Consider the following 19,367-nt stretch of genomic DNA (forward strand, 5'->3'; position numbering starts at 1 on the left):
ACTGGACAAAACATAGTTACCTCCTCACTAACCTTTTACCTCTGAATGTGTTTCTGATAATGTTTGTGACCAGAAAGCCGAAGGTTAGATTACCATTGATCTCGGTGGATATCATTATGCTGGCTAAAATGTAAGTGAAAAGCTTATTTTGTCTTTTCTGTGCAGGGTGAGACACAAATCACTGACAGATTCAGGGTTGCTATATGTAACTGTAACATCACTGAACTAAATGAGGAGTTCTGATTTGAAAGGAGAAATTGATGCAGTGGCTGAAATTGGAGAAGCTGAGCTGTATTGTTTCATTCTTCAGGGATGTTATCACAATTCCACCAAATAATGTGAACTGCAAAAATCACGGAAAGACGAGTAAATATATAACTTGCATTAATAGCATGTACTTCCACATATGTCCATTCCCCTGGAGGAACTATCAACTTCGTATCCATCGTGCCTAAGAGTTCACTTGGATGATCTGTGCCAAAACACACTTCAGTTCTGGTGGCTCACGGCGCATAAACAGTGTATTGAAACCCTTAGAGCTGCAGATTCCTTTCCATTGGCTTTATTCTGTATTTTATTCATGATTCTTTGTTTCCATTTGAAGTTCTGCTGTCAGTGCTTTGCTGTAAGGTCAAGCCATGTAGTCTTTTGTAATTTGTTGCAATCACTGGCAGTTATTTAACTTCTGAGCAGAACCTGTGTATACATTGGTGTGTGTGTGTGTGTGTGTGTGTGTGTGTGTGTGTGTGTACGTACTGGCGCCCTCTGTGACCAGCTAATCTTTCCTCGTCAGCGTGTTTGTTCTCTCTCAGCGGGCTCTGTTTGATATCTGAACACAGCTGTGAGAAAAGAAAAGTGTGTGTTGTCTGTGCATGCATCTGGTGTGGGTGTGTGTGTCTGGGGGGGGGGGGGGGGGGGGGTTCTTGTGTGCATGTGAGACTTGATGAGTGGAAAAAGAAGGGGCATAAGTGTTTTGTAATGTGTACATGTGACACTGCTGGCTGACGGAGGTGCATGTACATGTGCCAGTTGGTATGTAAGTGCCTGTCACTACAAAAGTGTGTACAAAACAGTGGATACTTTGACTCACACTCACACACACTCACAGGTCTGGACAACTGAGCTCAGTGTTTCTCTGGGTCTCAGCAGGCTTGTCAATAGTCTGCTCTCGGACAGTTGAAGGTTAGTGTTTGAACGCTGCCCCCTCACCCCAAAGCATTCATGGAGGGCTGACCTTGCTGGTTGGTTGGGACTCACTCACCCCCCTCTGTCTTATATCAGATTTGTTTTTTAGCCTTGTGATTGTCTCTTTTTTGTTTCCATCTCTGTTAGTTTTTACTACTATTCCTCTTTGTAGCGGTCTGTGTTTTTGACAGTGTCTATAATGTATAGGTCTGCAATTTTGAATCTCACATGGGGATGGCAGACTCCACAGCCTACAATGAAAACTATTATATAGTAATTATAAACTATAAACACAATGAAAAATTTTTTTTTAGGTGAATAAATGTAGAAAGATAAGGAAAATCGTAAGGAAAATGATTTATCATGCAGATATGCCATATAGATATACAGTAGCTGCTTTTCTTTGTTATATCATAAATTGAATATCTTTGGATTGCTGGTCTGACAAAAAAACAACAACAAATTTGAAGACCCTCAGCTCTGGGAGAGTGTGATGGGCATTTTTCATGCAGGTAAACTATGCAATTAATTGATTAATCAAAAAAAGAATTGCTGGAGCACCTACTGGTTGCCTGGCACCTACTGGTTGCCTGGCAACCTCATGGTGAAGCCAAGGCAAAGTCTCTGCACCCTTCCAAGAAATGACAAGTTGTTGTTTTTACACTCCGGTATTTGTATTAAATAAACACTGACTTCATTCATTTGTATTAATTGGCGAGCTTTAGAGGTGTTCGTAAGTGGACTTTGTTTAATTTGGTCAGTGCCAGGCTAGCTGTTTCCTAGTGTTTCCAGTCTTTTATGCTAAGCTAAGCTAATCAGCTAGTGCTTCATATTTGATTGACACATATGAGAGTGGTATTGATCCACTTACTGCATCTAACACCCTGAAAGAAATGGAATGAACGTAAAATAATAAGTTGCAGCCATGTTTTTGTACGCTGATGCTATCTTACCTGAATTATTTTGCTCCCTGCTCTCATTCAGTCTGAAGATTAAATATTGATTTATATCTTAGTCAAACTCGTCACTTCACACCAGGAATAGTTGTTTTCATTCAGTTACTTCTCAGCGTCACAGAAACAAGATTAATTGCATAAATAACCCGGAGGGACTGTTCACTCCCACTGATCTCTTAAAAGCTACAAGATCTGTATAGTGTCTGGAAGGGGAACATGCAGTAGCAGTGTGGTGAGACCTTTGTTTAGTTCCTCTTATTCCCCTTTCAGATTAAAAGTTGTGGTCTCTACATTAGAGACCTGTCTGGAGGTTCCTTTTACAGTCTTACGCAGCCAAGTTTAAAGGGCCAAGCTAAAGACCGTTCATCTGAGCCAGGCTTAACCTGGGTTTTACTGGGGTTAAGAGTTAAATGAGAACAATTAAGAAGGGGAGGAAATGAGCTACAGTTGGAAGAAAGGAAGGGGAAAAAAACATTGAGGGAAAGACCATAAACATCAAGGATGTACCATCTATACTCCATTACAGGTGCTTCAGCTCAGTTCAGGTATCCTAAAAAAGCCTTGTTTTCAACCAACAAGGCTTTTGTGAGGAGGTTCTCTGCTGGAAAGCTTGGTTTTGACTGTCTGACTTTGTAATAGTAATAATAGATTATTAATCTGTTTTTAGTTTACTAAAAATTTAAAGCTCATCATCTTTATCTACATGTCTTTGATGTAGTTCATTTAAACACAATGAGCTTCTCTGAGTCTCTCTTAGCTTCACATTCAGAGCTGTCAGTCAAATTTGCATAGCTTCGGCCAAACTGTTGAAGCTTTTGTGTTGGCTGCGAAGCGGGGGTGGGGGGGGCGGGTGCCAGTGGCTTTTGTAGCTAAAACCAGCTCTCACTCTCACCCACACATACACACACACACTCACACACACAGCTGTTGTGTAGACATTCAGACCACAGAGGAAGCAGAGCCCCAGTGTCGTGTGTTCACAGCCAGCCACTGATCTCTGACAGGCCTTGTGTGTGTGTGTGTGTGTGTGTGCATGTGTGTCAGGGTGTTTGAGTTGATGTCAGTGTGACCGTGAGTTCTGAAGGCTGAAAGCAGCCCGAAGTTAGATCTTTCCAAACAGTTCCTGTACGACATGGAGCCGGAGTGTAGCTACTAAATCCGATAAATACTCTGAAGTCTGCTGTTATAAAGAGTGTCTTATCGTTGCCTCCCATCCTGTGTACCGGGCGACACTTCCTTACTGCCACGCTGGTCTGCATCATTATGTCTTTGTGAGTGACGATCACATGTTGCTGAGGCTGATTCAGTGTCTTCCTGTTTCTCTGTAGATTCACCGAGACACAGCGGCGTCGTTCCATCAGCCCTGCAACACTCAGCACTCAGGTAAGACAAACTCTTGTCCTCTCTTGTCAGAAAGCGTATGAATTTAAATTGCTTTTTTGTGCAAGTTTTTGAGCTTTATTTTTAATTACGGAGAGGATTTATCTTTATTGCTGTAAGCCACCATGCAAGGTTGCTTTCCCATCAGTAACACATTTGTAGTGGGTCATTCTTTGTTCTGTGAAGCCCATTTGTGATAGCCTGGCCTGGTGACTTTAGTCAAGTGTCACTGACACACAGCAAAGGCACTTACATCATTTGAGCATTCGGACAACAGCCTTTTCTTGGGGTGCAGTAGTGTAAAAACAGCTCTCTGCCATTTCTTTTTCTACTCAAAAGAGGAAATTGAGACCATCAGATATAATTTATATTTAGTTGGTCTGAAACGTCAAGTAAAGGCTTTGACCAATACAAGATTTGGACAGTCTCTCATATTTATGTGTTGATATCAAAAATGTCATTTTAATTTAACTTGAATTATTTTGCCAGTTTCATGCGAAAGAATTTAAACTATTCAGCATTTCACCCACCCAGCAGTAATTTTGGGGTTTTGTCGAAGAGGAAAATTATATTATACAGACATATACTTTAACATGATGTGAATGGTTAGTAATATTAAGCTAACACAAGGTGATAATTGTTCATCCTGTATAACTTTCTAGCCTTTATGTTTAACCAACATGGGGTCTTGAGTTTTGGGTTGCATGGTAAATCTGCTGATAAATTTGTCACCTGTCACAAATGGCTGGACTGTCCAAGTAATGGTAATTGAAACCTGACTGATCACTGTCAGATAGTTATGTTAGCACTCGGAGATACTCAGAGACTTCTTTAGCTATGGTTTTTGAAAAAAGGATACTTAAGAGGACATTTATGGCAGAACATTCACAGGACAAGGACAGACTTTTATGTGAGAAACTGCATCAGCAGGGCCTTAACACAGACAGAAGACAGCTCAAGAGTGTTCGGGTAAAAGACCTAAAGGTTGTGTGTGGAGATTTTGACCGTCAGTGGAGCTGCAGAGAAGTGTTTTGATGAGCAGGACCCAGTTTGTAAATCATGCTCAAACAGCATGCAAACAAAGGACTTGTATGGAAATGATGTGATCTTTATTTCAGCCAACTGAACAGGGTGGTAACAGTTGGTGGTTTTCCAGTTGACCCTTTTTGTATTGCATTTGACCCCACAGTGTTTTTGGTGACCCTGTACATGTCACTGAGCTAATTAATGTCAGTACCAGCGGAGAAACAGCAGCATAAACTGTAGAAACTGTGGTAAGAGATGTGATGTTAGCTCAGCAGCAGTGGTAGAATTAGTTAATGTTACCGCTACTCATAGTGAAACATTCTTGTCTTACTAGCATCTTGTCTTCATCCCCCTTTTTTTTTTCTTTTTTTCTTTTTTTTTTTTTTACAATAAATGCATTGATAAATCTCTTTCAGTGGTTAATAAGACTAAACCTTAAGGGCAGCTCTTTGGTCATCAACCAGAGTTTTGAGCAAATTAAAGGTTTGAACTCAAGTTGCGGCAAGGTGAGCAGGGGATTTGATGTTGATTATCAGCCTCTGGGGACATGAATGTCTGTACAAAATGTCATGTCAATCCATTCAATAGTTGTTGAGATATTTCAGTCTTCACCAAAATAGTGGGCTAGACCGCTCCTAGTGTAGCTAAAAACAGTTGTCTGCAGCCCCTGGTTGATTGTTTCCATTTGCAGTTGTGAATATATTTCAGTCAGTATATGGGAATGACTGCAAGAGAAATCTTAATCTGAAAACTTTTAGATGTTGACATATGAATGTATGGGCAACAACCACAGCAAGATAAGAAAAAAAGGATTTTTTGACCTCCATAAGATGAGTATGTCTGTGGAGACACCAGTCTCAATAAAAAAGACCAACAGATCGATGAGCTGGAGAACAAACTGCCTTTTATCTGTGGTGGAAAACAGATGAAACATCACTCTGTCAGAGAGAGATGAATAGAGATGGAGAAATACAAAGAGAAAGAAAGGAAACCCAAAGATGGAAAGAGGAAAGATAAAGAAAGAAAAAGCAGGAGTGTCAAACTGAAATAAAATGGAAGGGTGGGTGAGGGTGGGATTTCCTCTGCAACAGCCGGTCGACATCACTTCCTCTGTGGTGGAAATATTTCTTTCTCTCTCACTAAACTCCCTCACTAAACTTCTTCAGTCTCTTTCTCTCTCTTTTTCTGGTTATTTATTTATTTAGGTTAACTTCAGCAGGTAGCAACAGGAGCCATGGCAGGAGACTGATTGACTGGCTGGTAAATCTTTAATCCAACCTTCACTCTTACCAGCAGAATAGAATACAAACAATAACGTTTCTAAAGTTGTCACGGATTTACTTAATTTACTTTCCACCATTATATTCAATCTCTTGATTGTAATTAAAGTATAAAACATTATTATACATTAGTATGCAGTGCCCTCAAAAATGACCACATGTTGTGTCTCATTGTTCACTATTGAGCATTGGCTCTAGGTATTGCAGTGTACTTTGGCCCACACTGAGATATCTCCACAAATACTGAGATATCTTACTGATGGATTGCCATTACATTGTTCAATACATTGGTTTATGACCAAATATCTGCAAAACTATTCCCATCAGACTCATTTGCTCTACATGTGACATCTGAGTAGTTAACCAGACTAGTGAGGTAGGAAGATGGAGGGTTGATTTTCTTTTTCAGCATCAGAGGTCAGTGTAAATGTCGACCCACAAAAATTGATATGCAAAACCACCCAGGTTGAGGTCTGGGTTGAGAACTCAGTGACGCTCCGCTCTGCTTAAGGGTTACAAATGTCGGTCTGTGTTAAACCATATTGTGTGGCCAATTCCTTCTATGTGTATGCCATCTGTATATGTTGGTGTCAAAAGCAAACCATGCTATACAGAATATTAACAACCTGTGCAAAACCCCAGTTTGGTAACTGAATACACATTTCATTTGACAAGCTTGCAGAAAAGCAACTGAAGCTTCTTCACATTTGTACAGATGTACAGAATACATGCTGTGTATTGAGTGATGGACCTGGATCTGCAGAACATAATGTAGCTGGTTAATGAGTTTTTTGAGAGCCATAGATTGATAGATTGCATGGCTGCCTGTGGTTTGCTAGTTCCCAATGAGAGTCGTGCAGCTGCTTTAAAGTATGCTTTGTAATGTTGCATAATATTACATTTATCATTGGTGAAGCTGTGTCATGTTTAGGTCAGCTCTGTTCAGTAACCCTTATGTACTGTATATACTGTAGGAGGAGACACATTAGCTATGGTTGGGTTCAAGGCAAAAATAATACAGTGAAAAGAGAAAACAAAGATATAGGAGTGAATGGTGACTTTACATGAAGCAATCAGTGAAAGTTTAAATTAAAATTGGGAGGACTTTCCATTAGGTCTTAAAAAGAATGACTATTTTTATAATAGCGGTTTAATTTTGTGTGTTGCTCAAACTAGAACATTGAACAGCAGATGGTGGGGTGATTATGAGCCGATTATGAGCTGATTCACTTTAAATAGTTACAAAAACAGAAAAACAGGCTCCTCTGCTTTGACGGCTTCAATAAAAAATAAATTGGTGTGTCCCACTTTGTGGTGTTCAGACCTCAAAGTGCATCCAGTGTGCTCGGTCTTCAGTGCTTTCTTCGCTTTTTTAAGATGACTAAGAGGCTGTTGTCACAAAAAAAAAGAAATCTTTCTGCAAAAAGTCATCCCAGTTGCACAAATTTAACATGTCATGTCTTTAGAAAATACAGGACGAGGAAATATACGAGTAGAAGAAAAAATAAATAAAGGTTTTATCTGTAACTGCTGATAAAATCTGCACTTAGAGGTAGGGAAACACTTAAGGAAGCCTCAGTGGCGACTTCTCTCAACTAACGCTATGAAAGTGTGCAGAGAAAAGCGTTTTTAGACAGAAGCCCGATGGATACTTTATCTTGTCAGTTATTTCTTACCACATTCATTGCTTCAGACTGGATGATTTGTTTGGATCGTATCTACTTTGCAATTTTTCTTCAGCCATATTCATCTAACAATACACATTTCTCTTCCTGAGTTCAGACTGGCTTCTTTTTTCTTTTGTCATATATTCTTAACTGCATTGAAATCTCCAGCAAAGTGAGTCTTTGCATTGCAAGCAATATTAGATTGACCTGAGAAAGTACAGTATTAGTATGGTAGCTTCTACTGAACTGTGAGAATGTGTTTTTGCACATGTTATAAATTTCACCAAACTTCTTAATCGGGGGGGATGTGGTCTAAATTGACCCCATTAGTCTCTGTAAATTAAAGTCAAATTAAAGATTTAAAAATATGTTTCTTATTATTCAACATAATGGTTATAGGTGTGTGAGCTGATTAACATTTAACCAACAGCCTCAACCACCCACTGACTCATCAGAGGTCTTTACACCTGTTCTCTTTAACTTTGCTGTGTGTGTGTGTGTGTGTGTGTGTGTGTGTGTGTGTGTGTGTGGTGGGGTGGGGGGGGGGCTCTGTTTGAAAGAGAGGGAGGAAGACAGCTGTCAAAGCTCACAGTCCCATGCTAGTTGTGGTGGACAGGTGTGAGGGGGTGGAGTCTGAGAAAACCCCCCAGCATCCACTTCTGTCACCACCACTTGCCACACACAAACAGACACATTCTCATCCAGATTTCACATTCACATTTTGTGCTTCTCCAATCATGGTGGGCTTGTGACCTTAGACATATGAAGACTAAAGGATAAAATGTTTTTTCATCAACTTCCAAAACCCCCTTGGTCGAGCTTAAACTCTTCTGCAGCACAGGGGGTCAAAGGTCAGTGTAGTTCTCACATTTGGAGTGTTATCTTGTCCACCCTCTGTTTTCATTTCCGTCATCATCTTCTCAGTTTAATTATGTGCTAGTGAAATCAATATCTGGATAAATACTTGAGAGCTCCTCATTTAGGTGATCTTATCATGTGTTTAAAGTTGTCTGTAATGTGTGTGTGTGTGTGTGTGTGTGTGTGAGAGAGAGAGAGAGAGAGAGAGTGCTGTGCCACTATACTGGTCCATATTGTGATCCTGAAGACCTTGGTCCTTCTTGACATTTTAGGCTTAGAAGTCTTTCAGTCAGGGCTAAGTGGATCGGCCTGAGGAAGACCCAGCTGGATGCACCACCCCTTCAACCTACCTACGTTTTCACGCAATTGCATGCATGTGTGTGAGTGGTCAGTGGTAAGCAGTTAATCAGTTGCAGGAAGTCTGTGACTGTGCCCCCCATTTGCTCACGCGTTATTGCTGTGTAACAGATTCTTGCTAAAACGATGGGCTCTGTCACTGACCACTCCAACTGCAACCCTTTGTCCCATCTCCCGACCCCCTGTTGACCCCTTTCTCTGAGCAGCTGACTGCAGCTGAATGTCCACCCTCAGAATTGCATTTTGGGCAAACCTTCTTTCTATTAATGAATGGTGTTAATTGTAGACATTTTCACACCGAATCCTTGACCTTCAGGGATGAGCACTTGCGCACACACACATGCATGCAAGTAAGGAACTTCCTTTTGCTCACATGAGCACAGGGAAAATGTTCCTGAGGGATAAATAATGACTTCCACTTTTTTGAGGGCAAAAATAGACATCAGAAATGATGCAAAATAACAAACTCAGTGAATGATCTCATCCAGTTGCTCTTGGCATCTGGCTAAAGTAAGCCTGCTGTTATACATCTGTAGTTGGGTACACTGTTCCTCTTTTAGTTTGGCCTGGGATATTATCTGTACATGCCCTTACATGTACAAAAAACTACAGCGCCACAGTGGTGTTGCATAAGAAATTTGTACTGTGTGCAGACTTTAGGGTGGATTACTTGTTATTCAATGGTGGGGCATCTGAAATATATATGTGTTTAAACCCCCAAATGGCTCACGGTGGGTTGTTGTTGAATACCTGCTATGGTTAAAGAGCACTGGAACTTGAAGTACTGAAGATGAAGTACTAGGATCTTATGCTAAGCGTTTACAGTGAGAGCAATGGTTTAAATTTGTTTTTCAGTCCTGAAGATATTTAATGTGATTCATTACTGGCTATGATTCGGGTGGGGAAGTGGTGACTTACTCATGTACACATCAGTGTGACTGATGTTTGCAGACACTGGGCTTGAAACTGTCTGCATGATGTATCTAATTGCTGCTGATCCAACAACCGTAAACTCAAGTGAAAATTGCTTCCAACTTTAAATTTCATACAAAATACAGCAGAAAGTCTCTAAACGTAAGTGTCCAAGTGGCCCCAGGGTAACTATTAGTATATGTGAAGGGTGGTTTGTAAAACATTAATAACATTTTCAGTTGTCTTTTTTCCCCCTGAGATTTAAACTTCACTTCTGCCCTCAGACCTTTTAAACACAAACAGTAGTTGTTTGCCTTTGCTGTTCGGCACAGACGGCTTTTGTCAGGACAGTCTGCCATTGATCCACCAGGCTTTTCACACCTTCTTAGATTCCCAGAAGTCTTTTCACTGATGTCTAACAGACTTGCTTATGTTTGAGAGAAGGGAATGAAAACATACTATTTGGGAAACATGGTGTGTTTCAGTTTAACAACTGACCTCTCTTTGAGAAAAGTTACATGGAATCTGACTTTAATCACATTGTGCCAGAATGTTTTCCTGATTAAAATGTCAAGATTTCTCCTTGTGCCTTCATATTTCTGATGGCTCAAGTTACACATTAATACTTAATATTGCTCTATTTATATTTATTAAAACATTGTTCTCATGTCTTTCAGGATCCTCACACTCGCCAGCATCTCCCAGTTTGCCCAGTAGAACCAGCAGTGCCAACAGCTATCCTTCCACAGCTCACAGAGACTCTGGCAGCGACATAGAAAGCTTCCTAAACGCAGAGCCTGGATATGACAACGTCTTCAGAAAGGTCAGATTCACTCCTGTCTCCTTGTAGCTGTTGTTCGGTGGAATAGTTTTGCCTCCAGGACAGACAAACTGGGCTTGTGACTGGAAGTTTGCAAGTTGCATTAGCTGAAAAAATCACTCGGTTCACTTTTTGAAAATCAATGTTGAGGAGTAATAACCAGTTATTACAGAACCAAACTGCAAAACGATCAATAAATAAATGTAAAAGAATAGACATTGTATTAAGTCTGATTTAGCAGTGAATTCAGGGTTCGTTTCATCAAATCTTCTACTGGCTATAGTCCAAACATCCAGTTCACTCACGCGAAACAGCAAGACTATATTTTGTTTGCCCCTGCAGCTAGTCCTACAGGGATTATACAGTATATATGAAGTAGCTGTTTTGTCAGTCTGTGCTTGGCTTTTTATTTATCAGCACCCCGAGGCTGAGATGCCAAACATCTACTAAGCATCTTTTTAAGCCGGCAGCTGTACACTGCTGCTGGGGAAGTGCAAGCTGTGGTCCCTGCTGTCACTCTGCTGATGTTGAAAGTCTATTTGAAGTCAGCCGCTCCTTTGGTTAAAGTTGAATTACTTGTATCTCTCAGTTTCTGCAGTGTTGAGCACTTGAAACATGCTCGTGGTAATGTGAACCAAATGTACTTTTTGTTGTAAACAACAATGGAAAAATTCAGTGCAGATAATATCAGCTGCCTGGGAATATACAGTATGAGGCTGAGGATTAGGACACTGTAGATAGACCGGGATGGGCAAAATGTGCCATGACGTTCACAGGCTTTGATCCCACACAAAGACCACAGCAGCAAACTTCAGCTTCATTAAGAGTGGATTAATCTCTTCACTGCTCTCTAAAGGGAAATTGTCTTTCTTTTGCAAGATACAATACTGTACATTTTCTGTAGATTAATGGGTAGAAAAACTGGTTCTTAACTCCATAGACCATAGCAGGGATCCCAGTAACATGTCAATGTGTCATCTCCATGTGTCCATGACCAAGACATTTTAACTTTAAATGATGACCTATTGCAGTGTGGAAGAATATGGCATCATCTAAATGCCTAAAACATAAAATAAAGATTAAAATTCGGCTGAATCCTATGCCAAGCTCTAAAGCTAAAGTCATGTCACTCACAAACATGCACTGCAATCACATAGACTCTCTCCTCTAAATGTATACATACGCACACAAACACCCACACACACACACACAAATGCATGTGTTCTCCTACTCCCAGAGGAAGTCTTGTCTGCATCATAAAGCAGATCTTTCATTCCCAGCTCTCCAACAGAAGCAGCTCTATGCTCGGCTCTTACACTGCAGCTGGCAGTACAATAGGCCCAGTTAAAGCTCACACCTACAAATTAGCTCTAAATGGACTATCCCATACCTGTGTGTGTGCATGCAGGAGTTCTTTCCCACAATACTATTAATTATGTTTTAGTGGCATTATTCTTTGATTATATTAGAGAGTTGTTAGATAAAAGGAGTCCAAGGAAAATGTAGGTGTGTGTGTTTCTCTAATAGAGCGAGAGAGAGAGAGAGACTAAGCAAAGACTAAGATAATTATCTTTCAGGAACAATACAGAAATCAGGGTGAACACAATTTCTATTTAGACACCACTAAATTACAACACACAAAAAACTACACTTACCTTGGCCTCAACATTACATACACAGGGAACTTCAACATGGCTGTGAAAGATCTGAGGGATAAAGCAAGGAGAGCTTTCTATGCAGTAAAAAGTAACATTAAAATATATATATTCCAATTGAAATCTGACTTGAAATTTTCCAATTTGTACTCAAACCAATAATTCTATATCGTAGCGAAATGTGGGGGCCAAAACTTAATAATGAATTTGACAAATGGGACAAAACAATCATTTCCATACTGAGTTCTGTAAGGTGCAGAGAAAAACACCAAAAAAAAAACAAACCCTGTGCAGAGCAGAGTAATACCCCCTCTTACTAAAAATACAGAAAAGATAACTTAAATTTTACAATCACTTAAAATCAACCCCCAGACATATCATCACGAAACCCTAACATACCAGGAGCTGAAACCAGAGAAGAGTTCCCTCAGCCAGCTGGTCCTGAGGCTCTCTGCAGTAACAAGTCCCCAACAGCCTCAGGACAGCAACACCAACTCAAGCAGACCAAACCAAATTATCAGCAAGCACAAAGAAAAATATATTGTATACTGGAAAGAAACGACCAAAATACAAAAATAAATTACAGTGTTACCTTACCCTAAAAAGAGAATTCACACTGGCAAATTACCTGAGTACAATAAAATGTCCCAAACTAAGAAAAATATTGACAGCAAACAGACTGAGTGAACACAACCTGGCCATAGAAAAGGGTTGCCACAGACAGAGCTGGCTACCACAAGAGGAGAGACTCTGCTCCCAGTCTGACACAGGACAGGTAGAGACAGAGATGCACTCTCTAACCTCATGCCCCAAATATAAAACACTAAGACAAAAACACTTTGCAAACATTTCCCAAATATACCCCGAATTCGATTTCATATCAGACACACAGAAACTCCCCTATTTACTGGGAGAAATGCCCAAATGTGAAATAATTGCTGCAAAATGTCTCCTCATGCCATGAAGTGAGGACAACCAGTGGAACCTCAGACTGATAAATAATTGTACAGATTTTCAAATTATTATTATTTTGATCGTTCGATATTTTAGTAATTTTTTTTACATTTGATACTGATCTTTTTTAAATTTATTATTATTTTTAATCAATTAATTATTTTTTTTATTTTTAATATATTTTTATTTATATAAACACACATAGATTACTTTACGCTTTAATTACTTGTTTAATAAAATGTATGGGGTTGATTGTTCTTATGTAGCATGTATGATGCTTTGGCAATGAGAGAGAGAGAGAGAGAGATTTTCCTGGGAAAGGCTTCCACAAGGTTGCCATCATTTATTGGTGTTTGTTTTAATGTCAGTGTTGCTATAAAGTGGCTCTGGCTCATTATTCCTACGCTTTGCCATTTGGTCCTCATTATATCCCATTCCTGTGGGTTAAACCGCTCTCCAGCACTCTCTTAATTCATTGCATGCTTCAGTGAAGAAATGCTGATGGATATACAGCGTGATAGGCTAGGTAATTTACAATAATTTGAAGGACATCTATTCTCTCCTGTTTCATTGTATTCTATTCTACTCTATTTTATGTCATTATATTCTTCATCTGTGTGGGTAATAAAATAGTGAAGTTGGCCTATAGATTTGAAGTATTCCCCTGTTACTACCGCTGGATGACCAAAAAGTTATTTTCCTGTGTTTCAGGGTTAAAGGTTCCACTTCCTGTGTGGCCCTGTGAGCAAGGCATTAACACTGGACTATAGTTCACTTTCCACTGTAGCTTGATGAATAAATGTGGGAAGGAAGTGAATATTAATAAATAATAAATCACCATTTTTAGAGTTTGACATTGAGTTCACAAATTTTTTATAAATTTATGAATAAATCAATTCTTGTGGTTCATGATACACACAACCTAAAAGTGATGGTTTATTTTACTGTGACAGATCCCTATAGGCGCATAATACTGGGCAGTGAGGCTTTTTAATGATAATCATATATATATTTCTTGGATGTCTGCAGAATGAGGAACCAGTAACGGGAGGAGACAGTGCAAGCGAGGTTTCCGTGTCCTGTTCCTCCACAGACGACACCGCCAGTGTCGGTCCATCCAGCTCCAGTCCCGAGGGCAGCCAGGGCCTGGAATGCAGCTGGAGCCCAGAGGAGGGCGTCAAGACCGGGACTACTGCCACTGTAGGACTGGAAAGTGGTGGAGCAGGAGGATGCGCAGGAGAAGCTGAAGAAGAGGCTAAAGACAGAGTCACAGAGGTGCCGCGGCGCTCCTGTCTCCTCCGGAACAGCATCCGCTCCCTGTCACCTCTTCGCCGCCACAGCTGGGGTCCTGGAAAAAACAACGGGGGTGACGCAGAGATGAACCAGAGGAGGTGAGGCTGGGAAGGGTACTGGATGATAGGTTCTTAAACATAAAAAACTTCGTATTACATTGTGGATGGAGTTGAATTGATTGTGACATAGGGATGTTACTCTTTTGTCCTGGACAGTGGATGTCAGTAGACCTGATGTGTGCAGATGTCAGTATTATAGAGTTGTTGATGTCACTCCCTCTGTGCTATGTTGAGTGTTTCCTCCTCCTGTGCATGTACAGTAGTCATTAGTTAACACATACTACTTCACACTTACATCAACACACTGGCAACACTAATGCAGAGCACATTAAGAAAAAAGACCTTGACATCTAGTTTGTCTTCTGTACTATAACAGCGGCCTGTTGCAGACTGCCGTAGAGTAGTTGCCAGGCAATGAAAGGCCTGTGCCACGATGTTTGGAGTGAAAACAGAAAGACAACTGCTTTAGACTTTCATCAGCTGCTATTTTTATGCTAATCAGGTTGAGCAGAAACACCAATTACCACCAGCTTTCATATGAAGTCTTTCTTTACAGTGTAACTAATGAGAAAAGAAGTATAATTTTTTGACCGAAGGTGCCCTTTGTAGATAAGTGACACACCTGGAGCACATGTGAAGCATGCAAAGCAATTCAGACAAACCATTTAGACAAAAGTTGCTCCATGCTGTGTTAAGCACAAGGACTGTCCTGACATTTCTTTGACTATTGGTGCCTTCAAATGGGGTCGTGTTGACCCCACAAAATTTTCTGAAGTTTTTCAGTAGTTGAAAATATTTAAAGATTGGAAAGATGTGGAAACAGCTAGCCTGGTAACAAAATCCACCTACCAGCACCTCTAAAGCTCACTCATTAACATATTTTGTCTTTTGTTAAATCGCTACAAAAACTTTCTCCCAGCTTCATATTTAATGGACAGATATGAGAGTGGTATCATTCTTCTCATCTAACTCTCTCAGCTTGAAAGCAAATGAGTGCATGCTCCAAAATGTTGAATGATTCCCTTAAGATCATTATTCTCAACAAATGCCATGTTATCACTCCTCTAACCTGGTGGCGCGAGCTTTATACACACACACAAACAATATCCAACCTCCCTAAAAGATTATGGTCCCATCAGCAAATATTATTAGTTCGTTCATTCATTCATTATGTTCTAATTGACCTGCCATCCCCTCACATCCCAACTCATCTCACCCATCATCCATCACTTCCTGTCTCTATCTCATCCATCACCTCCAGTTCCATCCGTAGCCCTGGTGAGGGGAAGCGGACCTTTCACAGGAGAAGGTACTTATGAATCACATTCATCAGTTCACGTATTGTTATCATTGACTTGTTGCTAGGTGAAGTGCAATGGCAAATCCATGTAGGTGTAGCCTTTGTCGTCCTCCCACTTTTTTATGTATTCTTGCTGAACTACTGCTGCATTGAGCTCCATCCCTGTAGGCAACTGCACTGAAAAATGTTGCTCTCTTTCACCCTGTTGGAATGTGCAAGGGATATTGTGGCAAAAAGATGGCTGAGACACACTGGTGTTTTGTATTGCAGTGGTAATAACAATCAGCCACACGGAAAGAAGGGAGTTTAGCTCTGGAGGCTCAGAGGACTGTACTGGCAAGAGAGTGAGAGGAATTTTTTTAAGTTCCTGGAGGGAATTTTTCAAGACGGTGAAGGCATCTGAGGAGTTTTGAATTTAGTCCTGGAGAAGACACTGTGCCACAGCAGTAAAAACAGCATGGAAGTTGTGCATGTGTGATGCAGAATTTTTATTCAATTGCTTTTTAGTATACTCTTATGTTTAATAATGATCACTTAAATCTGGTTAAATAATTTAGAACCAGATATATTCTCCGCAGGATTTTTTTATAGTTGAAAAGTAAGGTTGTCAGTGCTCTCTGGAGTACAAATTGTTGACATAAAACATTCTTTCTTTAACATTTCTGTGCTGCAATTTCTTGTCACATATCAGGTGACATATCATATCAGGACACATATATAAATATTGTGATTAGGATTATTATTTATTTATGGTAAACCCCACTGGTGGACATCTTTCACTGTTTTAAGGTGCTCTTAAATGTTGTCTACTCTTTGTCGTCTGAGCATTGATGTTTTTACACAAATGAAGTTTGTATTGGAGAAATTATTAGTTATTAGTTATTTTGATTTGATATGCTGATACGTATCAGCGCTCCTCTATATCTCTCTCTCTTATGGTCAGCACCTCTAACCATTGGGCCACATCTTTCACGTTCAAGAAGCAGCGCCTACCACAGCAGTGATTTCAGTTAGTTGTTCATTGTACCTTGGTTATTCTGACATTATTGCATTTCTGGTATTTCCTGTCTGCTTTTAATATTGCCACAACACTGCAACAAGAAGTTAACTTAACTCGTCAAATATAAAAACTATAAATATGTTAAGTTGATAATGGGAAATGATCTACTGTACATACTTGGAACAGTAGCATTGTGCCAGGATACTGTCTCTGTCTTTAGACATCCCTTTAACTCCGTCCTTTTCATGTCCTCCTCTACCTGCTTCACACTCTGCCATACTTCCCATCACTCCTCTTTATCTCCGTTCTTCCCCTGACTAACCCTTCCACTTCACACTCTGCTGTCAGCTGGTCCCCTCCTGTTGTTCCCCTCAGCCACGATGTGGAAGTAGTTAGTTCCCTCAGGTACAGTGTGTTTGTGTGTGTTTTTTCTCGCTAAGAGCACATGACCTAGTTTGAATAGGTTGTATTTACATGCTACTTGAATTTGCATTTGCCGTTTTTGTGGGCGTGTGTGCATGTGTTTTGGTGAGTGACCAGTCAGTCAGTAGCTTCCTACAGCAGAGAGCTGCTGGTGGTGTTCATGTTTTAGTACAGAGGACCTTGTGGCTCTGCAGGATAGTAGGAAATAATACTGGCAAGAAGCAGGCATACAATATGACAGATATAGTCATCTACATTCACAGCCCTGAGGATAGGTGAGTGCTCTTCGACGCTGATAACTGATAATCACCAAGTCATTTTTCTTTTGGTCCAGTTTAGGTTAGTGTGTATGTTTGAATGTGTTGGACTGATGGATAATGGACTGCCATACAAACCCAAGAGCTGGAGATAACAGAGATTTACTGCTGGAGCTTTAACTATCACAGAGTCCGTTCTGAAGCAAATAGAGCTGCATCCGTGTAGCATAGCTCATCCTGAAATGTAGCTGTAGTTTTCCTCGCCATAATCATTGTATTGGATTTTTCAAGGCCTCTTATTTCCAGTCATAGATCGATGTAATTGGGTTTGTAAATCACAACTGCAGAGCTCTCTATGCTGATGCTGATGTTGGAAGTCATTTACCGCTGCTCCAGTCGTAAATCTGCTCCAGAGCCCAGTTATAACTCAGCTGGCTAAACACTGTGCAGGACCAGCTGTGTGTGTCTCTGTCAACAGGTGCTTGAGTGCATGTCTGTGTGTGTGTGTTTGTGTTTGTTGTAGCTGTGTGTGTAACCTGAAAGCTGTGACGAATAGTTCAGAGAAACTAGTGGAGTGTGCTGTTATGTGTACAGTACAGTCATTACTTCTTTAAGGTCATCTCTGCCTTCTGCTTGTCCATACAGCTACAGCCTAGAGGGGCTCAGTGGGGGCCAGGAAGAGCTGAGGGGCCCCACCGCCCAGGGGCCCCAAATCCTGGAGCCTTCAAGGATGCCCCGACATGACAGCGATGACAGGGGCTCTCTGGTTTCTCTGACAGAGGAGCAGGAGGAGCTTGGGGAGCATGGGAGACTACATGACCTGGTCAGCTAACACACACACACATCAGGAGAGGAGAGGAAACCTGGATGTGCTTATACATAAACAAGACTTACAAACAGACTTATAAACAGTCAGGAGAACTTTGAGACTTGTCAGTTTGGGGATTAGTAAGAATTAATGAACATAACTTTCCTCAGGCGGCTTCTCCCCTGCTCTGATATTAAAACAAATAGTGAACACAACATGTCAAATCATTTGTGTAGTTTCCCTTTTTAGTTTACCGTTCCTGTTTCCATTTTAGTTGCTGGTAATGTTTTGTTCCACGTTATCTCTGCCTGGTAATGTGTCCTTCTTTACATTGTAATCCACTGTGTTTGACGCAGTTTTGTGTCTCTTGCTCCAGAAATCAAGGCGGTATAGGCCTCTGCGAAACAGCTGTCCTCCCATGACACTGCCCCTCACCAAGTCTGTATCCATGCTCGCCATCAGCCAGAGAGACATTGATGGTGAGTGACAAGTTGTGAGGCTGCTTTTCTGTTGTACCTTCAGTGATCTATTACAGTTACATAACATCAAGCCTCTCTGGCCTCTTTATCAATAAATGTCCTTCACATGCTTCTATTTATTAAGATCAGAAGTCCCAGTGTGCAAAAGGAGCACAGTTACGGGTATAATGAGAAGTGTCACTCGATACATGATTATCTAGGTATGTGAGGGGAGGAAGTTGAAGTGTGTGTTAGATCAGTAACATTGTAATTAAATACAGAGGGATCCATTTTCTCAATTATTGTGTAGGCCATACACACATACACATGTACCGGTCCCACTTACACAGGTGTTTTCACCTATTTGCTTGATTAGACCTCTGTGTAAGTACACACTTTATGTGTTTGATTGACATCTGTCTGACCCTCTGATTAAGGTTTATGCCTTTATCATGCTTATTGGTTCATTAAGTTCTGAGATGTCATGTAAGTCCAAACCTGAGCAACGCTCTGGTTAGTCAGAATAAGTAAAAACACCTGTGCGAGTGTGCAGGGCCTTTAAATGATTTCTTGATGTCATCACCACTTAATTGGTCAGGTAGTAAAGTTTCTCTTTATTGTGACATTTCTACCTCCTATCCCCTATCCTCACTGTTATTATAAAATTACTTAATTTTAATAAGTGATCAGTTCCTGCTGTGGTTCTTTCCTTCATTCCC

The 19,367-nt window shown here is 40.5% G+C and overlaps 1 protein-coding gene across 8 annotated transcripts in view; it reads left to right on the forward strand.

Annotated features, from left to right (window-relative positions):
- Positions 1-19,367, forward strand: part of LOC119890616 (A-kinase anchor protein 13) — a 102,040-nt gene that overhangs the window by 51,144 nt on the left and 31,529 nt on the right. For 6 of the 8 annotated variants that reach the window (XM_038701960.1, XM_038701962.1, XM_038701959.1 and 3 more), the window contains exons 10-15: positions 3,470-3,524; positions 10,299-10,444; positions 14,080-14,441; positions 15,664-15,711; positions 18,028-18,205; positions 18,567-18,669. In XM_038701960.1, the coding sequence (XP_038557888.1) occupies positions 3,470-3,524; positions 10,299-10,444; positions 14,080-14,441; positions 15,664-15,711; positions 18,028-18,205; positions 18,567-18,669 (892 nt within the window). The remainder of the gene's footprint in view (positions 1-3,469; positions 3,525-10,298; positions 10,445-14,079; positions 14,442-15,663; positions 15,712-18,027; positions 18,206-18,566; positions 18,670-19,367) is intronic. The other 2 variants (XM_038701963.1, XM_038701964.1) reach the window with 1 other exon arrangement.

Source organism: Micropterus salmoides, unplaced genomic scaffold, assembly GCF_014851395.1.
Source record: "Micropterus salmoides isolate LMB-PRFRI ecotype aquatic unplaced genomic scaffold, ASM1485139v1 Ms_hic_scaffold_6, whole genome shotgun sequence".
NCBI classification, from domain to species: domain Eukaryota; kingdom Metazoa; phylum Chordata; class Actinopteri; order Centrarchiformes; family Centrarchidae; genus Micropterus; species Micropterus salmoides.